Source organism: Octopus sinensis, linkage group LG7 (genome assembly GCF_006345805.1).
Source record: "Octopus sinensis linkage group LG7, ASM634580v1, whole genome shotgun sequence".
NCBI classification, from domain to species: Eukaryota; Metazoa; Mollusca; class Cephalopoda; order Octopoda; family Octopodidae; genus Octopus; species Octopus sinensis.
The window spans coordinates 73,124,462-73,126,096 of record NC_043003.1 but is presented as its reverse complement, the minus strand read 5'-3'; the positions used below and the strand labels follow the sequence as shown (position 1 = coordinate 73,126,096).

At 33.6% G+C, this 1,635-nt stretch overlaps 1 protein-coding gene across 3 annotated transcripts in view; it reads right to left on the bottom strand.

Moving 5' to 3' along the window:
* Positions 1-383: 383 nt before the first annotated feature.
* The window catches only part of LOC118764280 (uncharacterized protein PB18E9.04c-like), a 161,314-nt gene continuing 160,062 nt past the window's right edge, over positions 384-1,635 (bottom strand). For all 3 annotated transcript variants that reach the window (XM_036504840.1, XM_036504839.1, XM_036504841.1), the window contains one exon: positions 384-1,471. In XM_036504840.1, coding sequence (XP_036360733.1) covers positions 1,272-1,471 — 200 coding nt within the window. In that variant the 3' untranslated portion in view covers positions 384-1,271. The remainder of the gene's footprint in view (positions 1,472-1,635) is intronic.

Below are 1,635 nucleotides of genomic sequence, written 5' to 3'. Positions count from 1 at the left end.
GCCCAAGGTGCCATACCGCGGGACTGAACCCAAAACCATGTGGTTGCAAAGCACGCTTCTTACCACACAGCCACACCTAATATATATACAAATGAATGTATGTATGACAGTTTCACGTGCACGTTCTTCTGTGTGTGGGAAAGTAAATATGTGTATCTTTGTATGTATACATATTCACTTTTCTTTCCATATGTTTCAGTTACAATTTGCTGTTCAGCATTTTATTGTACTCACTCTTTTACAGTTTCATTATACCTATCCAGTCTTACGTTCAAATTCCACCTAAATTGATATTCTTCCAGTAAAATATTGGATTAATCCATCAATTACTTGTACCAAACCATTTTTTCATTTTGCTCCAGTCTTAGAAATAATAACACAACGATGTCTTATTCTTATTTAATCATTGCAAGAACATGTTAAAGTAACCAGGTTTTGTATGAGTTTGTTTTTTACACAATAGTATTCTTTTTTCTTGGGAAGACATTCTATCTTTATTTTTTCATACAAACAAGCGTTCTGGTAAGTTTTAACTTTTATCACTTGGGAGATTCCCAGGCATAGCATTTTATAACTGGTATATTATTAAGCAAAAGTTGGATGAGACGTTTCACATCTCTTAATTGAAATGAAATATATTTGTAGGATGGTACTGTAGCTGGGAAAACATGCGGTTTCTTTTTCTTCTCTTAAGAGACATCTGTCTGAAACAAAATGAAATATTGAAGTAGATTACGCAATGTCATTGCAATGAACACAGCAGCAGGGTGGAAGCAGCAGCAATAGTAGTAATAGTAGTAGTAGTAGTAGTAGTAGTAGTAGTAGTTGCAGCAACACCAGCAGCAGCATCGTGCTCGATGAAAAGGTAGCACAACTTCAGTGATAAGAAAATCAGACAATTGTAAAATATGTGTTACTTTCAAATGTGTCATGTTTCAGTTTTCTAAACTCAGAAATATGTCAGGTTTTAGCAAAATGGATGGCAACTTTTAGCTGGTCAACACCAAGGCCACAAACAATTTTATTCTAGTTGCTCATTTTGCTTCTCTATAAAATATTATTCACTCAAGTTTTAGTACTAAAGAATATAGAAGAGACAAACGGTGCAACACATTTAAGAATAATCTTTCCTGTAAAGTTTGTGTTGCATTTATGTATAGAATCACTATTGATACACAGCAAGTAGGTTTAAATGGACATAAAAGAGTTTTGTGCTTTGTGAACATGCCATTACAACAATTACATGTATGCAATTTCAACAATGGTAATAGTTAAGGGCTACAGTTGTCAGCTGTTCTTTCACATGGGATTGTTCCTTGTTCTGATTTGTAGTTATAAAAATATCCATTCGGACAAGCTATCACATGTTCGCTTTCACCGTAGCAGTATACGTAATGAGTGCAATTTCCTCTAATAGCTGCATGATCAAAGTCTGTTCCTCCGGCAATACAAGAGCATTCGAAGAAACAATCTGAAAATAAAAGAAAACAGAAAATGAAATAATTTGGATTCATTGAAGAAGCAAAAATTATCGAAGTTTAACATCAAACTTAAAAATAAAAGTTTGTAGATTCAAGTATTACGCTTATCAGGATTTTCAAATTTCAATTACCACGATTGTTCATGAGATACAGT